We start from the raw sequence: 26,133 nt of genomic DNA on the forward strand, positions 1-26,133 counted from the left end.
AAGCAGGTGGTTCACACACAGTGGCGGCTTCCTGCTGGCGTTGGGTGCGTATTTTTGCTTTGCGCTTGAGGCAGGCGGGGCTGTGTGCTATGTGCTGATTAACAGATGCCTTGGTCTTGAAGGCTTTTGGGCAGTACGGGCAAGCGAACATTGCGACGTTGTCTAGCGTCGAATACAATCTGAGGATAGGTGGTACTGAGGTATGTTTTTGTAACTGTTTCAATGCGCTGCCTATCTGCTGATTAATCACTCTATCCTAATGCAGAATTCACGATCCGCAGCTGTGCTTAGCAGACGTGTTCGCGTTTGTTGACTGTGGCAACTTACGTTGGCCCTGTTTGGCGCATGTTTGTGAGGAGCCCGTCTTCGCCCCTTCTTTCCTTCCCTCATCCATTTTTACACCCCCATCAGTTCGCTCTTTACAAGCCAGCCATGTCACCCTGTAAGTACTATTCCTCACTCATCATCAATCCACAGTACTCATTTATCTCTGCAGACAATGCAAGCACAAGAAAGGCGCCCACGTCTGATGGGTTGTCAAATCGGGAGCGCAAAACTCGTGCTCGCCAGCCCACAGAACGGGTCAAAGCCCAACGTAAGGCACCAGTTTACCTCTCTCAAAAGCGGCACGCTCACGTCTGATCACTTGCTTTACAGAGATGGAGCAGGCTGAGAAAGAAGCCAGGAAAAACAAAGTCAAGACGCCCACTGGGAGCTCGGCTGCTTCCAAACATACCGGTACAGTACTCGATCTTCTCTATCTCTTATTCACTGACTCCTTGTTATCTAGCAAAAGTGAACAGCGTGTTTTCGGGCAACCACGTGCGTACGATGTCCAATTATCTGCGTGATCAATGGTAACGCTTTTTTCCCCACCCAATGCAGTTTCCCTCTCGAGACATCGCACTTCCGGCGGGTCGTTCTCAAAAAACAAGTCGACTTCCTATGCCGACTGCACCAACACGTTCACTCATCCCTCGGGCTACCAATATTCCACCCAGCCGAACTCTCCCCCGAGATGTTCCTCGCAATGTAAGTCAAAATATTTTGGCGATTGTTTATCCATAATTCTGATATATCCACTCTGAAAGGTACCTAATGCCAACTCAAATGCACGACCCACGCCCGCGTCTTCTCGTTATCATATTGATGATCTCGATGACAGTGACGATGTAGGCGATCACCCCTCTCAAGCTCGCAGTGGGCATACGACAAGTATGTTGCCACTACCATTCTGATGACGCCTTACTGATGCCTTGTAGCTCACAAGCGCCGTCTCGTTGTCTCCAACGATGATGAGGCGGCCGAGCCGGTGGCCAGTGGCCAACAGTCCTCATCGCCACCGGCTCAAGTCCCTGCTGCCAAGCGTCCCCGCCCTTCATCAACCCAGGCATCTGCCTCGCGCGAGGCATCTTCAACCGGTGATGTCGAAGAAGATGCTGATGGACTCATTAAACCTGAACGAAGTCGTGCAGAGGTGCCCGGTGTAAAGGTCGGTATTCGTGACTTTGTACGGCCTGTGCGCGAGCTGTTCACGGAAGCGGTTCACGCGTTCACTGCCCGGTTGGTCACCAGTGGTGTATGGGTTGATGATATGACAAACATCGAGCAAGCCACCGCTGGATGGGAGGATGCACGCGTGTATCTGAAGTCCAACATTAAGTATACAGATGAGATTATTGATCTAGTACGTGTATACTCACTATCAGTCGTATCCGTGCTGATGTTGTTGGATAGCTATGTAAACGCTATTCGAATGCCACCAACGACGTCAAGAATTGCACAGCAAATCTCGTCATTACGTACTACGGGTTCATGTCTAGCGACAAAGCCCGCATCCAGGAGCGGAATAAGGAGCTAGTCAAGCAGCTACTTGACCGCTTCGGGATGTGCTACAGGGTGAGTATTAACTTGTCGCTCCGTGTTTCAGATGTACTGAGGGCCCGATGTATCTGCACAGGACCTTGGTGATCCGGAGAAGGGCATACCACGCACTGGCCTGTACGAACACCCTCTCATGCAAGATGCCATCAATCGGCTCTGGTTTAAGAATTCGCGCGACGTGGGCATCATTTACGGAGCTCTGTTTGAGCCTATGCCTATCCCCGCCATGGCATTAGTGTGGACCGGCGTGCGCTTTTTACTATTATTATGTCAGATTGTCTGGTCCTCAATACGGGCTCTTTTGCAGGTCGAACACGCGATCAAAGAGTGGGAAACCGGGGTTAAGAAGACGATCCAATTCGACGAGAAAGTATATCACCCGATCCTCAAGAAGCATATCACCAATCTCGAGGAGACCGTAGTTAAATGGGGCGCCCGGGTTCCTCGTCGCTTTCATTCTATGGTAACGGAGCATTACAATCTTGCCAGGTGCGTCATCATACTTCGATTCCCATCTCTCGTTTGATCCAAATATTTTTATTTATTCTGCAGATTCCACGGAGATCCTGACGGCGTTACTAGTAACGCGTCTGCACCGGTCGAGCATCTTTCAGAGTCTGAGTTTGACTCCGAGCTCCAAGATTATTTGTCAAGGACGTCGTCGGAGCACGGAGGTGATGAGTCGGACAATTCAGATGATCTACAGGGGGAGGGAGGTGAAGGGGCCGCAGTTTCAGATGTTGAGCAGGGAGAGGAAGGCGACGATGATGATGACGAGCAGGGAGAGGAGGCTGGGGAGGGTGATGAGCAGGAGGAGTAAGCACACGATTTGGGCGGTAGTCGCATATTTTTCTATTTTCGTTTTTGAAAATAAATGTTTTCCCTCGTCTACTATGCGTGCAAATTTGGGCAAATTTTCGCTACTTTGGAGTGCAATAAGTGAACTACTTAACATCAGCGTGTTACTAGGTAGTCCTATATGGTGCTAATTGACGACGCACGGCCGCTATTTATAGTTATGAAGCTGGGGGGATAGCTATTTGGCTAGACGGTGTATTTAGGTCTATTAATACTAGTTATTCGTCCGCTTTTTTCCTGATGTGCTCGTCAATATGGACCGAATCGGTTGCTCCTACTCCCTTCGTACCCCTACATCATTGATACCAATGCAACATCGAACTTGGAAGTGGTTTGACAGTGCACAAGACAGTGCGCAAGAGGTCGGTTGGCACGATATCATCAACACCGGAGACAACCGAGAGCAACACGTGACAGTCCTCAGGGGCGTGGCTTAATCGAGTGGCACAACACCCTCAGGCCTCAGGAGTTCCGACTAGCCCATATGAACGTTTGAACATTCTCTAAGCTCTCTCCCCTCCTTCCAAGTATCGACAGAATTTCTTCATTCATCGGAAAATCCATGCATCGTTTTGATGACATCGTCATGGCCGTGCGACGCTATGCAGGCAGCATTCAAGCTCTCGGAGAAGTTAGAGCACTCATCACTCAGGAAGGTAAGAAGCAGTTCTCGGTACCGATTTATCGAACATTCACTTGCATATGCTATGCAGACGAACTAGTCCTGTGCTCCGGTATACGCCCGCTTTTCTTTCAGGCTGTATCAAAGGATTGGGCCATCTATCCACACCCACCTAGATCCATTCGAGTAAACGCCAATCATTACAATATCCAGCGGATACCGTACCAACTAATCATTCAGGCTGTAGTACCAAGGTGGAACATCGATATCAGAGAAGATGGCACTGTGGTCGACAGGTGGACGTTCGGATTTCATTCCTGGGACGCACATGAAGAATTTGGTGAAATAGTATCTGACTGCTGGTGGGCCAGCCATGGTGCTGCTTCATGCTGCGTCATAGATGAGGATGAGACCAAGTACTTGCCGTTGTATGATGAGGACGAGGACGACGCAAACGGTACGCAGGAAGTCGAAGGTGGGAGGGGATAGGATCAATGTTACCAAGTGTACACGGTAGATAGGTATCGCGTGGCTGCAACCTAACCATTAGCTTGTGATCAACCGTGATGATTTACCCCAAAGCAACGCGATGGTAGGCATAGGCATTCAAAGGAATGTTTTTTGTAATTCCCTATCGAAACAGTGCTCACGACGTGCGAAAGGGTGGGCTGGTTGCGAAGTGTGAGTCACCGAGCTAGCTGAAGCTGAAGTCGAAAGACTCATCTCGTGCGTGCAGCCCTGAACAAGTGTACAAGGTAGCCTTTAGCCGTATTCAGATCCAAAGGCCTTCTGCGATCTCCACGTCCCGAAGATGTCTGAGAGTTCACGCACGAACCACCACTATTGTATCATAATCCACGGCCAGCCTGCGAGGCGATCTCGTGCTTCTCTTCCTCTAACCTGTTCGCAGAACTAGCCCTTTCTGCCCTCGACATCAACGAGTCTAGGCTTGCTAAGGCTTCTTTCTCCCTCAATTAATATCCACTCATCTTTGATTGACTAACATAGTTCCCCAGACTGTTTCCTCGCTCATCAGCCTTCACCAGCCTCCAGCGCACGAGTCGCTGGAGGTGATGTCCGATCCCTACTATGTTGTTATTAGGTTGGCCTCTTGAGTATACGCAGCGATAGACGATAAAGTCTCCTGTCGTAAATCACACCTACATGATATCAATAGGAATGTTTATCGAGCTTCCTACTTGGTCCAGTATGTTGGACTTCTGATTATGATGATGGAGAGTTTCCATTTTGAGCGATTTGGAAGCTACGCCCTTTTGAGTTATTTTTAGCACCAACTTCAAAGCCAGGACGACTAAGGATCGCAGTACGCTCCTCCGCTGTGTCCACACATAACCCACGCACTATCACTGCTAAGCACAAACATCACCGACTACCTTAAGCGCCATCTGGGCAACGGCGGGCTGAAGAGCGCTTATTTGACTGCCTTGTCTATGCCTGACATTTCCCTGCTCTCCAAACAACGCACATGTAAGTCCAGGATAACGGCTCAGCGACGCCGATGATTACCACCCGCAGGACAAGCATCAGGGTCACGCGATCACCCCTTGAAAAAGACCAGGCCCACGCAGTGGCAGCAGCGCGCAAGGACTCGAAATGTACGCAGTACTAAAGACGACCACCGCCGCGAACGCACGGCGGAAGTTTGCGTCGATGGGGAGCAGGGACAAACAGAGGAGCAGCATAGTGATAACCCAGAGGAGGAGGAGACGGTGCTTGTGTACGACGCGCGAAATGGGGATGCGGAGACGGAGGCGGAGGTGATGATGGAGAGGCTCGAGTCTGGAAGGGCAGGCGCAGAAGCGGGCAAAGTCGCATCCGAGGGTGAGTTCACTATACATGGCTTGAGTTGGGGAGGAGGCGCTCTGGTGAGCCCGTTTGACCCAGGCGCTGTTTGGCAAGGACGGCGAGTCGTGCACGATCCCATGTCGGTGTTCTCAACTTATGATGTACAGGCAAAGCCAAGAAGAGCTCCCCATCAAACATCGTACAGAACCAGAAGTACAGGATCCTCACGTCCGGACCGATCGTGCAGTACGATCAGTTCACGCTCTTCAATGTTTACTTCCCCCTCGTCACGCCCTCCCAACTTACCACCGTACTCAAGATTGGTACGCCTGCACGTTCACCCCATTCTCGTCCCCTCGAATGAAAGCGGACGCATGCTTAATGCTGCTCGTAATTTGCAGGCTTAATCTTCACTTACATCAATCCCCTCGCCTTCGTCCTCTGCGTCACCATGGGAAAGGAAGCTTATGACGACTACAAGCGCAACCCCCGAGACCGTAAGGCCTACCCGTCATCAACCACTCGCTCGCAACTGGCTTCGTGCAGACCTTCAAAGAGCTCCTCGTCGTGTGCTCCCTCTTTGGTATCACCATGGGCGGCATCTGGGGGTTCGTCGCCTCTACCGCTTAGGAAAACCTGCCCATCGAGGGTGCACGGGCTTGCATCTGGCCTTCTCCAAGAAGAATGCGGCGTCGGGTATGATAGCGGCTGTGGTGGATCTATATTTGGTACCGGAGCCGGGGACTGGCGTGCGCTGTTCTGGACGGGCAACGGGATCAGTGCGTTCGCAGCTGCTCTGAGGGCGATCACTCCTGAGTCGGAGGTGTTCTTGCGGGCGAAGGCGACCGAGAAGGAGAAGGGGGCGAATACCAGCAAGGAGACCAAGACCCCTGTGCACGAGGAGAAAGAGATGCCCAAGCACCACCGGAAGCCGCGCACACGCGCGGTGCCGCCCATGACGAGCGAGTGCAGTTCCGTCAACTGGGCGGCGGTCGCTCGGCGGACGAAAGCTCATGATGGGGAACAAAGGTTTCGACTCTTATCGCACGGATCTCAGGTGCGTTTGTGCTTTGTGATACCTACTCCTCAGCGGGCTCTGAGTGCGCATTAGTTCTATATGGCCTGTGCCCAACCTACCTCGAGACGTTGAAAGGCATTGGCTCGCGCGACGCAACAGTTGCCACCATCACCGTAGGTCTCATCTTATCTGTGTTCTTATAAACTCGCAAACTAACGACGGCACGTACAGGGTGCTGTCGCGTGCGTTACCCTGAGCCTCTTTGTCTGCCCTTCCTCCGTACTTACACGTCTTCTTGTCTCTTCTGGTGGAGATGCCTTCGCCGGTTGTGGAAGTCATTATCGGCCGTCGGCTGACCATCGTGTACGCGTTGCCTTCCCATCGCCTTCTATTGTTCATCTAAAGTGACTCTGTGCGTCAATAGCATCTGCTACGTCATCGCCGGCGCGTTCATCCCGCTCTGGATCTTTCCCAAGGATTCGCGATAAATGCCTGCGAGTATCATGTTATTATACAAAGATCAGGTAACGTAAGTTAATTAGTTTTAGAGGCTTGGGCTTCTCCGCGCTGCCGGCGGGCACGTCCTGCATCCAGATTAGCGTGCAGGACATCGTACGTCGTCTCTTTGCAGATGTGATGCAATAGGCTATGTATTCACTAACCGGCTCGATTCCAATCTTCCTCGCAGATATATCTCCGCCCGCGCTCCGCGCTCCGTTCCCAGGTGTCGCATATCAGCTTGGAAATGTACGTCCCCATCCCTTCTTGCCATTTCTCTTGTACTGCTGCTAATGTGATGGTGCCACGTGCAGATGGTCTCATCGTCGTCAACCCAGATCGAAGTACGCGGCGGCGACAACTTCTCACTGTCAGATTGCCAGCCGAACTATGAACCTATGCAGGTTACATTCATCGGTGTCGTCACGGCGTCTGTGCTGATTCTTACTATCATCAGCCCTGAGTGCGTCTTATCTCCTTCTTTCTCATGATACCCATCTTCTTCCTCCCCTCTTCGATTCTCTGCTTCGCTCCCTTTTCTGCGAGTTCGATTTTGCTGGTGACGGTTACCACTTCCGTGCGAATCGGAAAACGTAGCGACTATCTTAAGACTGTATATTGTGTTTGTACCCTGTCAGGTAATCTGTACGTGGTACGACAACAACATATTTTTATGAATAATGGACAGTAAAAAGATCACCTTATAACAACACGCCGTTTATAATGGACGACTCAGGCATGTACTACGTGTGCTATGTTATTCGGTAACAACGCTGATGTATTCGAGGACATACAAATCGATCATGTAGTATGACATCAGTGCGGCTATCATACGACCTAGCACTGCACTTAGTACGTACTAAATATATCATGTTCAAGACACCGTTATCGATCGAAGCACACGAACAAAATGCATTTCGTCAACGCAGCCTCCTCCTATCTTACATTCCACTACATGGATCGAACTTCGTTATACGATGTACACAGCACCTCAATGAACTCGCCTCCTCTGACGCTTTCCGACCGCCAACTTGAAGAGGAACATCTCGAACTCAGTAAAACCAAACTCGATCCCGTTATTCTCCATGAATTCATTGAACCTGGCACCACCGCGCTCCCAGATCAGCGCATCAAACTCCAGCAAGCCTGGCACACCAAGCCTCGCGAACGTGCCAGCGAACCCAGTCAGATCGAGAACACAGTCCCTTTTGAGGAACCGCCAAAGACCGTAATCGACCAGATGATCGGCAGGATCCCACACCTGCCGCTCAGTAAGCACTGATAATTAGAGTACAGTATAAATCAAGGGAAATACGCACAGAAACGAGCTCAACATCGGATACATTAGGCGAGGGGGAACGAGACTCCGACGCAGAAGAAAGAGTGCCAATCGAATCAGCGTCCGCCTAAAGCAGTCAGCAGCGTATCGCAACGACGACGTAGATTTACCTCGGATACCGAAACGCTACCGTCCTGTGCAAAGTTCGATGTCAAACCTCTAAGCATCAATAATGCCACAGCATTTGACCTACTTCATCAGGGATGTTGGCGCGGCGACGCTCCTCCTGATGTCTCAGATGGATCGAGATGTTGCGCTCTGTATACAGCAGCGCAGGCCACGCATCCTGATATTCACGCACGAACTCGAGCCGGTCTCTCGCCTAATGTCATCAGTAGCATGCGCGGCGAACGGCACAGCACTACGTACTGTGTCGATAACCAACGCGATACGTTCTTCGGACTGCTGACTGAAGGGAATACTGCGATCCAAGACCTCCTCGACGACAGGACGCATTTTCGTCTAACGAAGTCAACGACACATCCAGAATCCCAAACTACTAGTCGCACTCACCATCAATTCATCCCACTGATCAGGGCGCAAACGAACCCCAACCAAGATATCCGACCTCCTAGTACTATGCGAAAGAAGGAATCGATAGATTTCATCGTCTGGACGTTCAATTACCGACATGGTAGAGATAGAACAAAGGGCAAGGAATACGAACGCGTGTAGAACAAACTATTAAACCTTCTCAAATTCGGCCAAATCCGAAACTCGCACATCAGACATAAACAAACAAAGCGCCACTCAAAGAACGCGGAGAACAATTGCACACAGAGAGACACCGTCAATTAACGTCAATTCGTACGCATTCAAGAAAGATTCGCCCACAACTTTAATGATACGGGTATTGAACTCCTAGTGAGAGAAGGCGAGCAACTGGTCGACGAGTACGTTCAAGAAGGACCTATAGGGGTTTCGGCAATTTCCGTGTGTCGCGTTCTTCGGCGCCATCCGCGAGTCAGGCGCTTGACTCACACTACAGATGACCTGCTTACCCGATCCAACTCATATCGTTGAACTCGAAGCGTCGCTCGACCAGACCCCATAGGTATGGTTTTTTTTTGCTGGCGCTATTTTGCTATCTCCTAGATAATGTCTCAACTCCGTGCCTTTATCTAGCTTCTATCGGGAGTTTGTTCCGACGATTGGCTGAATCGCGCATGTGAACGGGAGGGCGTTTGTGGTAGAGCGGGATGCTACTGGTTGCCCTTGGGTACGTGCTCTTTGTTGATCTATGAGACGCTTTTCATAATGGCATGCTCACTCGGGAGATGATGGTGCCAGCGCCTCGCCACTAAAGCCCGAGGCCTGAGAGCTCGCTATATGACCAATGTATGGCCCATTCCGCTATGGTCCAGTGCTGCCAAGCAACGGTTCCCATTCCGTGTATACCTAGTCATCTCGCTTCTGCATATATCGGCTTAGCCTCGTTTGAACAGACCTCTTCAGCAGCCCTGTCCTCCGCTTTCTACCTGTCCTTCGGCTTCGGCGATGTCCTTGCCCTCTGCCGACACCTCAACCACTCCCTCGTCTCATCGCTATCCTCTCTCTCAGTTTCCCTGAAACTGTGAACAACTCTAGAACCCACAACTGAGCGTGGAGTATAAAGTGTGGGGATCCAGTCTTGAAAAGGCTCAGAGCTGAGCCACACCCGCGTCGCTACGGCCGAGTAGGCTTTGCTGAGGTCATTGAAGCCGTAGAGATCTAAGCGTTGGAGGCAAAATAGGCGAGACTCGCAAGCTCGAGGGTGTAAATGTATGTACGGTGCCTCAAATCCCTTCCGTATTTTTTAAAGTCATGGTATTGTTACATACTGTTGCGCCTCCACCTACAGGTAGGTAAGTCAAGTATCTACATTGCAAGCAGAAGACGCGGGTATTATTGGAGCAGCAACAGTGTGACACGTTACAAGGTAGAAAGTGACTAGTGACCCCTTACCTAATTAATTCGTAACAACGCGACAAGGTTGGTTACGCCATGTGTGGTAGCTACTTAGACACTATATACTCCTCATGCTGCCCACAACTCGTCTTCCCTAAACAACCTTGTCTATATCGTCATCCTCAATAACCATCACCGACAGGTTAAGCAGCCCCGTCCTCCACCCTTGAGTTGCACACCTATCTCTATAGAAGGGTTGCTTCAGCACGCTCCAGTTTGTCGTCCGGGGTAATTACAAGTTCATCGAGGATTATCGCTTTGCTGATGGAAGGCTCGCTTGGTCCTGGGAAGTGATTTGGTGCGTTGTGCTGCCCTGTACCATCAGCTAGGATGACAAGGACACTTGTTCTAAGCCCCGTCCCTCTCCCCCACCCGCATTTCAGCACGCCTCACCATGACGCTTCTTGTTCCGTGTTCACACCCATATGTATCAGGCACTGTCCTTGTCAAGCTCGGGATCGTGCCCGCTTCTAGACCATAAGCATTGGTCAAGTACAACACGATCTTGTCGACCTCGTCAAGCGCTCGAGGCAGAGCCCCGTATCCGAGCCACCGGTACGTTCCACCCCGTTCTGGGTTCCGCATAGACGCTGATTATGCGTATGTCATTGAATTCAGGAAAGGCAATCATACCCTCCATTCGCACCTCTACGGTCCTATAGTTGAGGACGATGGCGGTGCTTCATCGGCCAAAGACGGGCTGGATGAAGTGCCATTCCTAGATGATGATGAAAGCCCACAAGGCGTTAACGTCCTTGACCTCGCCACGCTCGAATATGCGCCGCCCACCCCCGGGCCCTTGCCGCTTTTGTCGCTCCGCTTGGGCCAAGCGCACTTCGTGTTCATAGATCACGCTCTGGCGCCTCGCGATCCCGCATGCGATCGAGGCGAAGTCCCCTGCACCTAGCATCATCCATAGAGCGAGCCAGGGCGCGGGCGCAGGGACCAGCCCGGTGGTGGCGACGCCAACGCGGGTGATGGGTCACGAAGACAGGTCTGTCGCCGACATCGGGCGAGACCACTCCCTTCGCATGTGAGCAGTTGCCCACTACCCCCGACTGGCAGGAAGAGGCCGGGTGCGTGCGCTCGCCGCTCGCAAGCTCACTCGCAGTTCCAGCGTCAACAGCAGACGCCGTCGCAGCATAAGAAGAGGAGTTTCCGCAGCATTGAATGGTACTTGTCAGTGTTTGCGATGTTTGAGTTTGCGAGGGCGGCTGATTTCTAGTTTGATCATGAAGAGCTGCACGCTGTGCCTCCCCTCCTCCTATTATCCCCTATCCCTTCGCTGCGCCTTTTGCTAACGCACTCGATGTAACATAGTACATATCAGTTACCGAGGCCCTAGCGAGCACTCCTAGGGCCGGGGCAACTCGAATGCTGTAAAGGAAAGCTCGGGTGGGGAGGGATGATCATGTCCATCGTCATCTTCATAGATATAGCTGAGATTACCTACATCAATACTTCTCATCCACGCATAGAGAAGCAATCCAAGCGACGAAACATGCGCATTAGGCTATTAGCGCCTCACATAAGTAGTGGCGGTAATTTACATTTTTGTCTACGATTCGGAACCACACGCACCAGAAATTTTCGGTCAAGTCTCTAAGCACACAAACAGCCTGAGTGCGCTCGGCCACCCTCACCGGCCAAAGATGGGTGTGCAAGCTGGGCTGCCTGAGAGGGTTGACCCATTCAACCTTTCACAGATCGTCAGAGAGGGGGTAGTCTGCAATTTGCGAGTGGCTACACGAGCGCGACGGAGGATTTCAGTCAGCGTTGGCTATTAATTCGGTTTGAGCCCCACATCTCGCTATCTGAGCAGACGAGTTCAGCGTTTCGCCCAGGTTCCTGGCGCGTCCGGTAGTTATGATACAGAGCTACTTCATCTATAATGATGTGGCTCCTGTCGGAGGGTGAGGTTCTCTGACAAAATACTGTGAAGTTTACCTTATTAGCGGTGTAAAAGCCGTTCAAGTATGATGTCATTTGAATGACCAAAAACAAGTCGAAGATGGTAAACTTTTCTCACACTTCTGGGCGCCAAGAAAAGGTACAGAAAAGTTTACCTTTTTTCCCAGTCGAAGAGGTCGGCGATGAGTCATCATTTTCTACCCCTTTTGTGTGACAGGGGAGCCGTACTAAAGGTTCCGGATTTGACGGCCGAAAAGGCCGCAGAAACGATTACCATCATTGACACGTTTTTGCAGATCAAAAAGGCACCCAAAATGTTACCGTGATGACTTGCTTTTCTAGCCAAGAAAAGAAAGGAAAAGATTTAAACATTTGCGCGCCTTTTATTCGGATAAATAGTGATCTGAATATTATAACACTTCTACGCCTCTTTGAATCTAAATTAGGAACGGGAATTTTTGGCTTTGTCTGCAGTGTTACTTTGCCCTTTTCCTTCAGCTTCCTTGCAAGCCTCGTTTCAGCATTCACTAGCACCTCGTCGCCTTGACACCTTCTCGCTGTATTGCTCGCGTAGAATTGAGCGATGTCATCTGGCTAAGTGCGTTTCATTCTGTATGCACCCGTACTGTGCCCCACCACTAGTTCGACGGTCCACCACTAGTTCGTCACCCCCCGTTTTTGACCATTCCTCCCTTTCCACCTCCCATTTTTATTAGCAATACGTCATTATCATACTGCTGTCATATCATTTTCTCGAAAACCCGGTGAAAATCGATGCATTTCTGTGTTGTCGAATAGGGGTCGTGACGGCGAGTTTTGTCACTCCTTCGACACCTCGCAAAACATCCGTAGCTGAGTTTGAACCTAGTTGCATAAGTCCGATGTTGCTATTGATATTCTACGCGTGAATGGCAACCGCGAAGCGGTCGTGGCTCAGTGGTTTTGGCGGCATTACACATCATTTTGCTTACGATTCAGGAGTTCGATCCCTCCTGTTGCCATTTTTGAGGCCTCAGCGTGTCACTCTCACCTTAATGCCGCGCTGCCGAGATGTGACCAACTCCGTGATCAAGTGTGACAAATGTGACCGTCGAAGTAGTGGTGGGCCGTCGAACTAGTGGTGGGGCACAGTACACACTGCCGCCCACCAACGTCCACAGCATCTTCACGTCAATGTTTTCTCATCAACCCTGGGGCCACGACACAATCAGTCTCTGATTGAAGGGGCCAGCATCATTCTAAAAACAGACCGTGTCGCAGGCCCGGCGCGTTCTAAGAACCCACTAAGAAAGCCTTCTCCGGAGAGCCGGCTTGAACAAGAACCTCAAGTGTGCGATTGATCTTCTCAACTAGCGAGTCGTGGACAGGTCTAGCTTTGTAACCGAATCAGGGGAGACATAATGACCAACGCTGCAAATCTATCGCTTGTCAACGAAAATATCTGATGAGACAAACTTACGTACGTTCGAATGTGTTCTCTGTAGTCCGTAGGGGACTCCGTTACATTGATCACAAGCTGATGTGCCTTACGAAGTTGTAGTGGGCGGTATTCCCGAGTGGCTTCCGCTCAGAAGTGCTGATGCAGAAGGCGTTGATGAGCCGCGAGGCACATGCGTGTACTTCATCTAGACGGATCATGGTTTCGAGCTGCGGTGTGGTTACGATATTGCGCCATTCTGATATGCCGATGAAATTCGGAAAGGCGGAGGATGTGACGAGATCATATAAGGGTTCCGATGAAAGGGTGGGGTGGACGGGTTTGTGGGCATAATAGTCATTGTAGGCGGAGAGCTTGTCGAATGGCTGTTGGATGAAAGTCAGGTTGGCGTAGTCGGACTTTTGGCTCACTAGGAAGCCCTGCGGTTCAGGTACAACTTCATGAGATCTTGAGTAAATTTACGGTAGAAACTGTCAAGGCATCCGTCAGCTTCAAAACGAAAAGCGAAGGTCGGCGAGAGATCAATATCACGCGTGATGAGGAGATTGACGCTATACTTGAACTCGACGGCGCTCGCGACAGCCAGGATGGATGTCCGTGCGTTGAGCTTGGAGATAATCACTGCCTTGGCTATCAAGGTAGTCTCTTGTTCCTGGATGAGCTCTAAGTCTTTCCTATGAGTGGTCCTAGGATACCTGGTTGCTTACCATGGCTTCGTGGAGTAGCTACGACTCCGAGGTGCTTCTGAAATCTCGTTGGATTCGATAATACATCAGACGGCTTTGTCGCTCAGTACAGATGTGCCGCCATAATTGACAGGCAGACTGGAAAGGAGGAGAACGGTACATCACCTTTTCAAGACAGGCTGGAATCAGGATCACGCACAACATACGCAGTGAGACCGACGGCCCTGCAAATACGCAGCAAGAAGCATTCTTGGAGACATCTTGAGAGAGATGTTTATTAGGCTGCGGCACAAATGGAAGGGTAATAGGTTCACTCACATGCAGGAACACAGCCGGCGAGCTCATGAGCTCTGCCATCCCCTTCCACGCGCGGAATCTTGTCCCTGCTCACGGGCGTTTGCTGTGGTGCAGTCTCAGCCGCTGTCGAAGCTCAGTTTCACAGGTGGCACGATATCCAGAAACGTCACCATCTCGCTCTTCGTCGTTCGCCCGCGCGGGTTCACGGGCAACGTGGCCATAGGTGCAGGCTCGCTGAGCAAGGCCGTGTGCGGCACCTAGCCGTCGGACATTGCGTCCGGTGTTTCCTGCATGAGTGCGACCTGTCAATCCGCCGACTTGCACTGGTTATGGGCGCCCGGACGGGTGCTCACGTATCGTGCGGGCGCTATGGCTTTTCTATCTTCGCACGGTCGATCTCGACTGGAGAGTGCGGGAAAGGCTGGGAATAGCTACTAAGCGGCGGTGGTGGGGCCGTGTGGGCGTCTGTATTATTATAGGTCAATTACATCCGGATCAAAGATGGGCTTTCACTCACAGCAGCTACCATGCGGCGACGCGCTCCTCAGCGTGGCTCCTCGAGCTCGGTCTTACAGTGTCCGCACCATCGTCCAGGACAAGGTCATGATCAGCATCTTCCAGGTGACTCGAAGGCAGTGTGTCCCACGCCCGCTGGTACGTGTACTCCAATCAAAGGTCTATCATATATCATTCCTGGTTCGCTGGTAACTACCGCAGGAAAACGCCTTACGTCGTTAAGCACGCAGGCGTATTATCCAAGTATTATCACCGTGTTAGCGAAAACACTTACACAACTGAATCGCGTCAACGTGAAGTACTGCTACTTATGCCAGCGGCCAACGATCTGCTGATACCCCGTTAGGGCTTCTCTTGGTTGACTGTACCTAACAGGACCAAGAACAAGCATCTCAACAGCAGACCAGCTTGCAACGCGGACTTCGCTCCAGCTTTGCTCTTCGTATAGGCACTCCAGCGCCTGAGCGTGGCCTTGTTGGATTCCGATATCTTGCGAACATCGACATTCGCTTTCGTTGCCTGGCAGCTATCTGAATCAAGGGCACCACGTGATCGCACGTCTCCCTCAGACGATAAGTATCAGGGCTTCGTATGATCAGTCGATCAGAACTACGTTCAGCGCTACTCCTATGGTCCAAGAGAGATACGAAAGTGCTCGAGGGCGAGCTGCGTCCATCTCGTCAATCAGCACGGAGTCGTCAATCAGTACATCATCTCACTCTACCTGTGCATACCATAAAAGAATCACTGATTTTCAGTACAGCTCAACCGCCGTCAGCCGTGAGCGTGACCGACGACATTCACTGCAGCACACCTGTGGTTGTACGCACCCGTACAACTGAAGTCACCACCACCGAATCTCCCGGACACAGCCAAACTATCCGGACTTCTCGCACAGTCACCACGTATCACTCGGCCTCCGTCCCCGCGTCACCCTCTCCACATGTTAGAAGACCCTCGGTTTCTACTACTCCGGCTTCAATTCATTCGCCCCCGGGCACCCCTCGCCCTCGCTCTTCCTGCGAACCCGCCTCCCGTGTTAGCGGGCATACAGCATCCCTACTGGCAGCACCTCGTACTCCTTCCGCCCGGAGTCGCTCATTTCATGTCCCCAACACCAACACCCGCCCTCCTTCCGTCCCTTCCGTCCCTTCCCATGCCCACCGGACCCTCATCCCTCACCCAAACTATTTTCGGAAGCCGAATTATCACGTCAAGCGCTTCTATGTCATTACACGCGGACAAGAGGTTGGGATATACGATAATTGGTGAATGTTACCGCCAATATATGCCGCGATCTATATTAATGCTCATTTATCCTTCAGGCACGATGTCTCGGAGCGCACTACAGGCATGACGAGCAATAAGCAAAGCCACTATTCCACGTTCGAGGAGGCTCTGGCCGTTTACACACAGAAGTACGAGGACGGCAAGCTTGAACCTATCCCCGTAAGAGGTGGACCTTTTTGGCGACAAGCTCCCTCATCCTCGTCACCATCGGAAGCGTCAGTACAGTCTCGAGCAAGTGACGAATTTGGAATTAGGCCCGAGGACGACATATCCTCGTTGATGTTGCAGCTGAGTGTGGAAGAAGCGAATGGAGGACCCAGTCGCCGTAACATCTAGCGTGCTGGTCAATCAAGCTGAATATATCCTTGTTTTCCTATCTTATTTTCTTTCACCATTTTTGAGATTGCGATGCTGGAGGTTATATCTACAGCGCACAGTATAAGCAAAGTATAAGCCTTGCACCTATTCATTTGCGAGTAAGACCACCTGGTATTGCACCCGGGTATGGGACACGTGATCCTGTGCGTCTGCCTGCGCGCGTTGCGCGTCAACTCACGACCTCGCTTTGTTATGACTCCCGACGCCCGCGTTCTGCTCTTTGCTAGACTAGCCCATACTACTAGGCATTACTCTCACATGTCTCAGTGATCAGCTCCTTGGTGGTTTGTTTTGGTCGCTACCTCAAGCCATGCTAGCAGGCGGAAATATTACGGTATGTTCAGTTCTTCAGCAGTGCGGGCAACTTGCCTCATGGAATCTATCAGTTTGAGAAGTCTCCACCGCTCCATATCTATCCATCATCTCGGACGAAAAAGGGCCGGGAAATGCGGTCAAAGGATGGTAGTTGTACAGGACAGCAGCTTGCCTCAATACCAGTACCGACGTCAGCATGTGGTGCCCCGGACCATGCTACCTCGCCGCAGAGCAGGCGGCCATTGCGACAATGTTATTTCCAGAGGTGAGTGACATTTCTCGTTTTCCTTGCAGTGAAAGTGCTGAGAGTTAACGTTAGGCTACCAGAACCCCTACGTCAACGCTATCCGCTACTGCGGCGTGATAAGATCACCTGTCAACTATCTTGAGCTTTCGTCACTGCACTTCCACTATGTCTGTTTCTCCATTCAAGTGGGAGCCAATTGCATATAAGCTGAACGTTACCAACGCCGAGCCAAGTTATCGGGAGCAGAAGCAGGTTGTGTTATTGTAGGTGCACTGCGTTGACCATCCCCGCACCCGATCTTAAACGCAAACTATTATTAACTAGACGTTGCTATAGGGCCTACATACCTAAGAATGTTCTACATCGGGCAACTATATCTTTCTGTCTACCTTCAGCCAACTGGGACCGACGACCATCTCATTCCAGATGCAAGCTCTGCTAGCGCCGGTCTTCCAAACCTTGTTTCCGCCTTCCCGGCCCACTTCTCTTGTGTCTCCCTCGGCTTTGAGGCTTGTGCTTTGCGGATTGCGATAGGCGATGAGGTTTTCACATCTCAGTTTCAGAGACAAACCGGTACAGTGCTGACCAAAATAATTCATCAAAGCAGATACATACCGCTTCCAAGAGCCTTCAAGTCCTCCTACATGAAGTCGGAGATGTCAGCTACATGGCTCTTGACAAACCTCGCTCGAACGACTCCAGAGGTACGCTTATTCTTTTTCTCGCTGCGGGTTATAAGGCTAAGACATTTTATGGCAAATAGCAAAAATTCGTTGGGTCGATGGAGTTTAGAAGCATCACTAGACCGCCATTACAAAGACCAAGGAGTCGTCTTCTTTAAACCTCGAAAGGTAAGCGCCCAAGTCGTCGAGCCAAAGGCTGAATCACCCCTATTTACATTTGACTTACCACGATAGATCTATCGTAAGCCAGCGAGCGCTCGTTACGCTTAACCATCGCGCACCCTCGCAGAAACAAAGTTAGCCGTAGAAAGACATGCGGAACGGTTTTGAGGGTCTTCCGGCGTGACCTATGTCACGGGATATCTTTTACAAGGGCAACACAATACGCTCAGTGACGTTCCTGAAACTCCAGCAACCACCCACGAGGGCGAGAAGTTTGTCCACGCCCCGTGCGTTGAGAAGTAGTATTTCCCCTGGATTTCGCCATGATCCCGTTTCCGCGTACCGTTCTGCCTTCTCCACTTTCGTTCCATTAATGTCCTTCTACAACCCAACTTTACAAATATACCAGCAGCTTGTGTATGTATCCTTTTGTGACGAGGGGTTGGGTTGCGCGTACAGGGTCTCAATTCCATATTTGTTGTAGCTAGTCGTATATGTGCATTTACAGATCATCATCTATGTCATGGATGAAAAAATCATAGTCCTCGTCGATTATCATCAAGTTCTCTCTCTGCCACGACTTGATAGACTTCAACCACTTCGCATCATAGCAGTTGCGATATAATCCCTTGGGAACAATGCCCAAGTCAGAGAGACTGCTTTCCTTGCGAATACGAGGAGGATTGCCAGGTGTTGCGCGTCTACCACCACCAGGAGAACGCCAAGCTTCTCTGTATTTGCGGTCCAGGGCATGGAGAAAGATAGTGAACTCCAAACTGCGCCAAACCGGTTTAACGATCAGGTAACGCTTCGGAGCTTTCTCAGGTCCCTCCTCTGGCTCAGTCTCGTCCCCGCTCATACACCCGCGAGTCAGAGAGACGAAAAATGGCGCATGGCGGTTGAGCGCCTTGCGATCCCGGCAGATAGTAAAACGGTTCCATAGCAACTGCAGAGAAATGAGCGATGTCCAATTACCGCAAAGTTTGAGAGTACGAACCGTGCTTTTCCTATTGGCCTTCGCCGCTCGTTTACGTCTCTCATACTCAGACTCTGAGGCGGCTCCATTGTACCAATCGATATAGAGGCCACGGACGTAACGGACGACATGTTGGTCAATGGCGGCACCAACGACTCTCCACGTAACGTAGTTTGATTTGATGCCATACCGGTCTAGGATAGCGCCGCTCTTCACTTTTTCTATGAAGTGATCGATAAAAACCTCCCTAGCACTCGCGTTGAAATCGTCCTTCTTCCAAGGACGCGTAAAGTCGACTCGAAACTTGTCTACCGAAACCATATTTCCAGCCTGCATAGACGCATAGATTTCAAGTTCTTCGTCATCTAATGGCTCGGGCAGCTTTTCGAACTCTTTTGGCTTATACTCCGAGATTTTGAGAAGCGCCTTGAACACATCACGAACAGCTTCCTAAAAAGAAGGTGTTAAAAGAGCATGGAATACGCTGCTGAAGGCGACTCACCATCAAAGGAATCCAGCTGGCATGGTTCTTGAAATCATTGACAACTGCGAAACCATCGATTAATGGTTCTTGAACTTGTTCTTCTTCGTCTTTATGGTCACTAGACGGTGCTACTAGAAGCTCAAAGTTCTTCCGAACACGCTTTGCGGGGCTACTAGCTTGGCTGCTGGCTCTCCTCCTCTTACTGGACTTAGATAGCGCCAACGACACTGCCTTGGCATGCGCATCAAAAACTTGGTTATGCTGTTTGATATCTAAACTCAAGCCCTTCATCTGAGCTTGGAGGTCTTCTTGAGCAGCATTGAGTCTTTTGGCGTAGTGTTCGAAGCCCCGCAGCAAGCGATGCTCGGAGAGGAGAGCGCTGATGTCCCCATCGTGTAAAACAGCGTCGGAAGAAGGGATAGTAGCGGAGGAGCCGGTCTCGTTATGAACGTTATTGGATGAAGGCAGGCAGGCGGAGCGACCGAGTTCACAAGTAGAGCGTCCACCGTCCACCGTGTCTTGATGACGGTAGAGGTGATCGTCAGAGTCGGCTGGATGGGGAGGAATGGTTTTTGTATTTTTGCTTTGCTGAACCCTGGCTTCGCCGTCGCGTCGACCGAGTTCACGAGCAGAGCGTCCACCATCCACCGTGTCTTGATAACGGTAGAGGCGATCATCAAAGTCGGCTGGATGGGGAGGAATAGTCTTTGTATTTTTGCTATGCTGAAACCTGGCTTCACCGTCGTGTCGACCGAGTTCACGAGCAGAGCGTCCACCATCCACTGTGTCATGGCGGTAGAGGCGATCATCAAAGTCGGCTGGATGGGGAGGAATAGTTTTTGTATTTTTGCTTTGCTGAAATCTGGCTTCGCCGTCACGTCGACCGAGTTCACGAGCAGAGCGTCCACCATCCACCGTGTCTTGATGGCGGTAGAGGCGATCATCAAAGTCGGCTGGATGGGGAGGAATAGTTTTTGTATTTCTGCTTTGCTGAACCCTGACTTCACCGTCGCGTCCTAATCGCATATGAATAAGCTTACCGGATCATAAAGCTTATAGGTAGCGGCTTACTTTGAACGAAGGGATTTTTCGAAGTTGACCCGCCAACATTTCTCGTGAGATTAGGGGCGGCGGCTCCATCCCGGGAATGAGACTCCGTTTTCGAACGTAGAGCTACATGCTCTCGTCCACTGTCTGCTACAGAAGCAAATGGGTTTTGATGCTGATGCTGAGTGTCGAACCCATGAGCCATAGTGTTTGACGGTGAACTCTGAGGCATGAAATGCTCTACAGCAGGGCGAGCTCGAGGATCAGCCGGATTCATCGTCCGTTGATATGCGACTATGTGGGAGAATATAAGCCAGGAGAAGATCATCAAACGTACGAACGGACCTCTCGGGAATAAGTCAATGGCACCCATCACAGAATCCATAGTTATATCCTCGTCAATTTGTCTCGACTCATATGAGGCAACTCCACTTTGATTCGCGTTTGCGGACATTCTAGAATTACCCTGTGAAGTATACTATTAATAAAAGCAAGCGAGACCAATCATCAGAATTGGATAATATGCGGCAATCTATTCTAAGCTCACTGAATGCGTGATGTCGGGCTGGAGGTAATTGCCACTGCCGAAGTCACTTTGAGATGGCTGATGATTCGGTTGGCCCTTGTAAAGATACGCTTGCTCCCACTAAAAAAAGAGGTTAGAATAAATACAACTGAACTCGACTGTGCAGCTTACTATCTGCTCTACGCTTCCAGCATGAATAGAGTTCATATCAGCTCGTTCTGTTACGCCATAAGAAGTTTGAGGTCCATATGCAGGGCCAAAGCCGGCCGCGCGAGCCTGAGCCTCATTCTAAGAAAAGAATTAGATTAATTTCATTTGGATTTGACCCATTAACTTACTTTCTGTGCTAAGTTTCCAGCACAAATGATCAAATCATCGCGTTCCGCTCCTTTTAAGCGAAATGCGTGATCTTCGCCATGAGAAGGTTGAGGTCCAAGTACAGGAGCAAAGCTGGGTGCGTGGGACTTGCGGGGTGCAGGAAAGAAGCGCTGCATAACGGCCTCGTCGGATGCAGAGGTGAGATATGACGAGTTGTCAGCTTGGTGAGGGTTAGAGACGAAGTGGGGCGTGCTAGCTTCGCGGAGTCCGGGGAGTTTGTGAAACATATCAGCCTCGACCGGCACAGGGACGATGTTGGATGCGCCGCTAACAACCCTGCGGGGTTCGGGGATGCATAGCTCATGGACAGTGTGATCGGACGCTTCAGTGTCACGATCTCTGACAAGGGTATTGCTGGGATTGAGTACGCCAGGAGATCTGTCGGTGGAAGTAAGAGAAGGATACGTCGCTGTGAAACCGCCAACATCCTTGGGGCTGGCTCGAGCGCTGGGGCTTGGGACAGTGTTTACCGGTTCCGACAGCAAGGCGGGCGCTGTGTCTTGGTGAAGAAGAGAGCCAGGCTGGGCAGCACTTAGTCGGCCCGATGGAACTCCGGTATGGTTTGTGGCCTCGTGGGCGAAGGTGTTTGTGGGAAGTATGCCCGGGGGAGCAGATATTACTCACGGAGAAGAACCGTCCGGTCTGGAATCGACCTCCCTTTCCGGTGACGTGAACGTAGTATCCCAGGTACTCCAGACTGGAACCGTCAACGACTCAGAGGAGCTGCTCCCTTGATCAAGGATTAATGCAGACAAAGCAGGCGTCCGATGGGGGAGCGGAGCCACTGGCCCCCGATATATTGATTGCTTGTCCCTGCTTAGCAGACCTTTGTTGCTGCTTTCGGCGTCTTCAATAAAACGGTCCCCGTTCGAACAAATAGTGTTTTGACCCGGAAGTCGTTGAACACCTGAAGGCTGATTACCATAAGTAAGTCATCCGCGCATAAAGTTGCTCTCGACGGGAAACCATACCATCTCAGCTCGCCAGAACTTCAGCGGGTTGGGCGATTCAGGAGGGTGTTCAGCGGGTCGCTTTAGAGCGGGAGTCACCCCGGAATCAGCGTGATTTTCATCCGGCTGCAAATTTTCTAGAAGAGGGTCTTGACCTTGGACATCCATGACAGGTTGTGGAGGACGAAGGAAAAGGTAGTGGACGGTTGGTTGCTGTGGGATAGCTGCACTCCGTTGCTCGTGATCACTGATAAATATCTACCACATAGACACCGCAACTTACATTGACAGCTACTTAATGTTCGCTTACTAACTCCACTAGTACTCTAGATCATACTATAATCTATTCACCAGCAGCGTTTTTCATCGAGCACACAGAACGGCTAGCCAGGAATAGTGAACGTGATATTTCTTCTAGCATCTCTGAGTACAAAGGAATGTTCTACTTAAAGGCGCTCGAAACTGGATCCATCCGCGGCCCAACAGTCCAGGCACCCTTACCCTGTCTATCCCAAAGCGAGAAAACCTGCTCGAGAGAAGAAACTACAAGATACCATAGAATAACTTGTCGAAGCTTGGGGTGAGCTATATCGTCTCTCAGATTATACCTACCATCACCCGCCGTCCAACTCTTGATCAGGTCCTTCTCTTGATCCTTGTTACCCGGGACAGGTACTAGCGGAGAGCTCGTCCGCAAAAGCAGACGTTCCAACGAGGTTAACGCCCTAAGATCCCTTGCCCAAGCTGACGTGTTGCTCCAGGGCTGAGGAGTGCCAATATTCTCGTTTGCCTGTTGATACTGCATCTTAGCCTCCGCGCCATAGCCAATCAGTAGAAGACTCACTGAACGCTGCTCGCTCAGTTTCAACACACGAAGCCCCTTGATTGAAGCGATTTTGTGAAGAATTCTTGTGTCCGACGCATGGAAATCTATTTCGAGGCGAGTGATGTTGCAGCCGGGAGGTTCCAATGTCTTGAAAATCCGTGTGGGAGAGCTCAACTTGTCCCTTGTGATGTGAGCTTTAACCTGCAATATCTGACGACGGGGGGTGCTGGGGGTGTTGTTCACGAAGGCGGATACGCAGGGAAGCGGTGCGGACACGCTTATAAGATTGGGAAAGGCTTCTGTGCATAAGGTGCATTCTGGAGCGGAACTGCACTGTCCGACTGAGATGTCAAGAATGGTTGGATGCTGGCCGAGGAAATCGTTGACTCCTTCGTGAGAGCCATCGCATTTGAATGAAGAAAGCCTTGGAAATTTGATGTCTCGAAGAAGGTGCGAGATGGTCCCAGAAGACGCGCCACGAAGAATGATTTCGAGTGTAGACACAGTGCTGCAAGCGTACAGACACTGCCGAAGCTGGTGAGAAGTAACCTCTCCTACGCCAAAGCGTAAGCTGAGATAAAGAACTTCAGAAGCTAATTTGGTGTTATATTTGCAGCGAGACAGGAAACGGTCAAGAGCTTCTGCGTTGTCTAAAGACAGGATAACCTGTTCCAAGCATGAGCATTTGGAAGGCTACGAAGATCAATGGCAACAAACCGAAGGCCGTTCGTTCAGAGCAAGCTGAAGAGTCGTTAGTACGTGTGGATGTGCTGTAGATTTTTCTCTCACCTCCTCTAATTTTTTCCGAGTTTCGCGGAGAGTATTGGAAATGCACATTAGAAAGAGAGGGCGTGGACGTCGAAGAGTTAGAAAGCCCCAGGCCAAAAAACTGATCGCGGATTTATTAACCAAATTCGAAGATGCCCTGATCACGAGCGGACTTTACTTTGATCCACAAAATAGCTGGATCCGGCCTGGCTGGATTAGCAGCTGTCAGGCAATTATCCGAGTGATGATTCGCCACGTACATACCGCGCCTACGAGGCAGGTTCACATTGATCGCGATCAAAACATATACTCCGCTTGGCCGTGGGTCTTACAGTGGTCCGGATTTTATAAAGCTAATGACCATGTCCGGATGACTATGTATTTTTGGCCTGTTGCAAGGCTCGCAGCCTTAATCAGCTACTAATATCGAGTTAGATCCTTGGTTCAAAGGTACTTACTTATATGATTTATATCGGCCCGCCTTGATAGTCTCTGACAGCGCTTAAAGGTTCACGGGACCAAGGGAAAGTATTTTTTGCTTATCATATATCCGAAAGGGAAGAGTCGATCATACTAGTACCTCAATTATCCGCCAAGGGCGTGAAGCGCCTGGACCCTGTGGCTCGCACTGGTATCCCTTCGCGCCCTTCAATATGGTAGCTCACCTTTGCTTCAGCGACAGTGTTATTGCAGTAAGCTATGCCCCGGAGTCAAGCACCTATCGAAATGTGGGTCGCGTTCAAGCTTCCGTCCTGGAGCTGAGCCGTGGAAGGTGTTAGTCAATATTCGGGTATATTCACCAGTTACTTGTGACTCATTCCTTCGTCACAGTCTTCCTCGCTCTGCGTAGCTTAACCCACTTGCATTTTCTTCAGCAACTCTCTTTCAATTGGACAGCTGTTCCTATACCGCATGTGAGCATAGATTCCTCGATTTTCATTGACGTACTGAAATTAGCGAATAGAGTACGACGGGCGTGGTGATATCGAAAAATGGCCGCGTAGGGTTAGATACATGGACGATGTAAGGGACGCGCTGTGCGCGTGCCTAGACGCACCCTGACTGCTTGCGCCACAACCCGATCGCTTTGACCCTCCCGCTTCGACTCGCCCCTGATCAACATTAATGACCATCCGCCTCATATGCTTTGCCTCGCATTGTTCCTCTGGCCTCGACGTCTCGCTTGGACTCCCGACTCGTACGCGCAGCAAGATCTCCATTCATTGTACCTAGATTCTTTTGTCTTCTTTTTCATGGTCTCTCCCTATCGCTGTCACTCACTGCAAACCTCATGTACACGCGTTCGTTTCGACTCGTAATCTCTCTTACTCACACCTAGTCTCGAAGTCGTATAAATACAGTACCATGTCGTAGCTAGTCTGCATTGAATTCAGCCCCACTTTCTCTCTCAGAAATCCGAGTTCAGTCCGAGCCTCTCTCCTCGTATTCTATCCCTCTATTCTGGCACTTCGCCTTCGTATCCCCTTCGAACTCGTATCGCATAGTCTGCCCGCTCAACAGCAGGCTACCCTACAACGACATCGGAGAGATGGTCCGTAACATTTCAGTCTCCACACAGCCGTGAAAGCTTCTGCCAAATCATATCAGAAGGAGGCTGCGAGCTCCATCAACGCTCTGAAACAGACTTAGAGTTAGAACGGAGCGAGAAGGAAGCAAGCTCGGTCTCTGAATTTGATGATGGGGGATGGAATATTGTAAATAGTTGGTGCTAGATATCCTGGCTGGATAGATCGTATGTCCGATGATGTGGTCAAGTAGCGATGGTGGAACATGAGGATTGGGTGACTATAGTGATGAGGTGTATTGGCATTGGGAATAAGGACAGTACACGTACAGACCTCGGCGAGCGGTGAAAGGAGCAATCAGATAATTGGGATTGATACCATTGGTTGTGATAAGACGCAAAGAATGGCAGAGGTCGCAAGCCGTCAGCCGCCGCGATGCAAAGTAGAGAACTAAAATCTAACGGGGATTGGAAGATAGTGTAAAAGCGCGTGCGGTAACGTCGGAACGCAGTCCCGCCATGAGATACGCTTGAACGCTCAGTATCCCAAGGAGAAGGCTGCTGTAATGTGCAACTTCAGATTAAATGACGTCAAGGTCCTGGTTAATCGTGCTAAACTGAACGACGACAGCAAGACACTTTCAATGGTAACCAATTGGCAGCTAGCTGCAGCCCAAGAAAATACGGGGACGGAATGACTTGCGAACTCTCCACACATCAACGCCGCATTGAGAGTGAAAGTTGTAGGTAATAGGATC

General features: G+C 50.7%; 6 protein-coding genes across 6 annotated transcripts; 4 read left to right on the forward strand and 2 right to left on the reverse strand.

The window, feature by feature from the left end:
* Positions 1 to 157: 157 nt before the first annotated feature.
* On the forward strand, positions 158 to 2,704 carry CONPUDRAFT_160913 (uncharacterized protein; the record flags this gene model as incomplete). Its single annotated transcript, XM_007764796.1, has 13 exons — positions 158 to 200; positions 266 to 351; positions 412 to 442; positions 497 to 595; positions 658 to 738; positions 791 to 822; positions 886 to 1,032; positions 1,092 to 1,215; positions 1,263 to 1,687; positions 1,738 to 1,899; positions 1,961 to 2,131; positions 2,192 to 2,373; positions 2,437 to 2,704. Exons 2-13 carry the CDS (start codon positions 346 to 348, stop codon positions 2,702 to 2,704), a joined length of 1,728 nt encoding a protein of 575 aa, XP_007762986.1. The 5' UTR covers positions 158 to 200; positions 266 to 345.
* Positions 2,705 to 5,348: 2,644 nt separating this feature from the next.
* On the forward strand, positions 5,349 to 5,735 carry CONPUDRAFT_17473 (uncharacterized protein; the record flags this gene model as incomplete). Its single annotated transcript, XM_007764165.1, has 2 exons — positions 5,349 to 5,493; positions 5,572 to 5,735. Coding segments are annotated over 2 exons (309 nt in total), but the record flags the coding sequence as incomplete, so codon positions are not given.
* A 1,942-nt stretch (positions 5,736 to 7,677) lies between these two features.
* Positions 7,678 to 8,658, reverse strand: CONPUDRAFT_68649 (uncharacterized protein; the record flags this gene model as incomplete). Its single annotated transcript, XM_007764445.1, has 6 exons — positions 7,678 to 7,947; positions 8,006 to 8,092; positions 8,136 to 8,159; positions 8,219 to 8,347; positions 8,395 to 8,487; positions 8,539 to 8,658. The coding sequence occupies 6 exons, from the start codon at positions 8,656 to 8,658 to the stop codon at positions 7,678 to 7,680; spliced, it is 723 nt and encodes a 240-aa protein (XP_007762635.1).
* A 5,371-nt stretch (positions 8,659 to 14,029) lies between these two features.
* Positions 14,030 to 14,565, forward strand: CONPUDRAFT_148150 (uncharacterized protein; the record flags this gene model as incomplete). The annotated part of the gene is made up of 2 exons (XM_007764797.1): positions 14,030 to 14,059; positions 14,419 to 14,565. The coding sequence occupies 2 exons, from the start codon at positions 14,030 to 14,032 to the stop codon at positions 14,563 to 14,565; spliced, it is 177 nt and encodes a 58-aa protein (XP_007762987.1).
* Positions 14,566 to 15,449: 884 nt separating this feature from the next.
* On the forward strand, positions 15,450 to 16,446 carry CONPUDRAFT_148151 (uncharacterized protein; the record flags this gene model as incomplete). The annotated part of the gene is made up of 3 exons (XM_007764798.1): positions 15,450 to 15,525; positions 15,584 to 16,088; positions 16,146 to 16,446. 3 exons carry the CDS (start codon positions 15,450 to 15,452, stop codon positions 16,444 to 16,446), a joined length of 882 nt encoding a protein of 293 aa, XP_007762988.1.
* A 1,951-nt stretch (positions 16,447 to 18,397) lies between these two features.
* On the reverse strand, positions 18,398 to 23,919 carry CONPUDRAFT_68650 (uncharacterized protein; the record flags this gene model as incomplete). Its single annotated transcript, XM_007764446.1, has 15 exons — positions 18,398 to 18,841; positions 18,893 to 19,321; positions 19,374 to 20,371; positions 20,427 to 20,696; positions 20,748 to 20,880; positions 20,950 to 21,048; positions 21,100 to 21,216; positions 21,267 to 21,684; positions 21,931 to 22,220; positions 22,278 to 22,514; positions 22,567 to 22,582; positions 22,703 to 22,799; positions 22,869 to 23,067; positions 23,101 to 23,748; positions 23,872 to 23,919. 15 exons carry the CDS (start codon positions 23,917 to 23,919, stop codon positions 18,398 to 18,400), a joined length of 4,443 nt encoding a protein of 1,480 aa, XP_007762636.1.
* Positions 23,920 to 26,133: the final 2,214 nt, after the last annotated feature.

Source organism: Coniophora puteana (assembly GCF_000271625.1).
Source record: "Coniophora puteana RWD-64-598 SS2 unplaced genomic scaffold CONPUscaffold_1, whole genome shotgun sequence".
Classification (NCBI taxonomy): domain Eukaryota; kingdom Fungi; phylum Basidiomycota; class Agaricomycetes; order Boletales; family Coniophoraceae; genus Coniophora; species Coniophora puteana.